General features: G+C 47.5%; 1 protein-coding gene across 1 annotated transcript in view; it reads left to right on the top strand.

Annotated features, from left to right (window-relative positions):
* The first annotated feature begins 231 nt into the window (after nucleotides 1-231).
* Nucleotides 232-1,697, top strand: part of EIF2D (eukaryotic translation initiation factor 2D) — a 39,780-nt gene continuing 38,314 nt past the window's right edge. The window contains exon 1 of the mRNA XM_061574055.1: nucleotides 232-452. Within this exon, the coding sequence (XP_061430039.1) occupies nucleotides 397-452 (56 nt within the window). The 5' untranslated portion in view covers nucleotides 232-396. The remainder of the gene's footprint in view (nucleotides 453-1,697) is intronic.

The following is a 1,697-nucleotide window of genomic DNA, read 5'->3' as shown; positions in this document are numbered from 1 at the left end:
CCCCTCGTGCAACCACAGGAGCCCATGAATTAAGTTCCGACCAACACTAAAATCGCCCGGCGAACGTCTTAAACGTTAATCTAATTACAACCCGAATTGTCATTTGTATTCCCCTAACGTTTTATTTGGCGACACGCACTTGCAACTGACGAATAAGTCAAAGTCGGTTGAGCTAGAACTAGATTAAAAGTGCCCGGAACCTTTTATTTTTTACCGGAACCGGGAAACCGACCGTACATTTGGCTGTGCAGATGGGGCCCCGAGAGGCTGATGTGGAGACGTTCGTTCACGTTTGGTTTTAACTTTTTAACTTTCGCCACTTTCATCACAATAACGACAACGCTGTTATTCTCACTAAGCTAGTAACTATTTCGCACACAGCGGCCGAAGCTCGTCATGTTCGCCAAAGCGCTAAGAATAAAGTCTAACACGGCCATCAAGGGCTCTGATCGGTGAGTGAATGAATGGGGTTTTACAACTTTACGTGGCCTTGCAATTAGGTTAATTCTTCTAATTACAACTCCAATGTTTTGTTGTAATGTTGTTACTGTTATAAATCGTGAGCTATGCCTCCTCCTGATCTCCCTTCAACGAGTCCTCGCCCCTCCCACGTGGTTTATTTCTCCAAAGTGATGCACCTAGCCTGGCACAGACACCAAATGTTGGTATTTCTGCGGGTGGTGGAGACTTATGCTTGAACAACGAACAGGGACGGCTCCTAATAATCAACGACACTCACTGAGCACCTTTTACAAGAGGGGGGCATGACGCGAAAACTCACCGTGTCTACATTGTGTGCAAGTGCACGTAGCTTGGCACGGGAACCATCGTTGCAGCGTTGATCGTGAGCATGACCGGTCAGGGCAATCTCTTCTTGCAGACTCCAATTGCGTATTGGAGAACAGTAAAAGTTGCGTAACTTGCACACATTGTGATTGAATTTTTGTTATTTATTTCACTTTGGGGTCGTCCATAAATGACGTCACGCACCTGGGGGAGGGGGGGGGTCAGACATTTGTGACGATGTGTCACGTCACATCAAAATGCGCAACTTTAAATAAACAACTAAATAGACTTTTTAATAAATGTTTTCTCCTACAACATCAGAGTGCAGCGGCACATTAAATACGCACTACAATGACAATAGTTTAAAGCGATTTGAAGCATGTTTTATTTTGGGGGGGGGGGGGGGCAGAGCTTTGTGACGTCATATTTGAAGAGGGGGGTCTGACTTTTTGTGACGCCGTGTGACGAAGGGGGGGGGGGGGGTCAAAAATCGTCCAAAATCGCGTGACGTCATTTATGGACGGCCCCTTGCCCCTGGAAACCCAATAATTACAAGCGCATATCGTAGAACATTTCATTCAACGTCTTTTAATGCAACCCAGAGGGGTGGAAACGCTAAAGGTGCAGCCCAGCAATGCCTTGCTCGCACCCCTGCTAGCGGAAGGGCGCCCGAGTGTGGCTGGGCGTCTTTGGAAGATGAGCGAGAATCCACGACACTTTACCTCCCCACACCACCACCATGTCGACTGACTGCGGTGTGCACATTTGAACCGCTGGTTCGACAAAGGCGGCGGTGGCGGGGGCAAATTTAGGGAACTTGCATCATTATTTTAACTGCTATACCGAGAGATTTCAGTTTTCATTTATGAGGAATAACCCTGTGAGCCATGCGGCTCTTGACTCGGGTGCAA

This window comes from Lethenteron reissneri, chromosome 54, assembly GCF_015708825.2.
Source record: "Lethenteron reissneri isolate LAM-NWPU_2019-01 chromosome 54, ASM1570882v1, whole genome shotgun sequence".
NCBI lineage: Eukaryota > Metazoa > Chordata > Hyperoartia > Petromyzontiformes > Petromyzontidae > Lethenteron > Lethenteron reissneri.
Note: the sequence above shows the minus strand (reverse complement) of the source record. Positions and strands in the feature narration are given on the sequence as shown.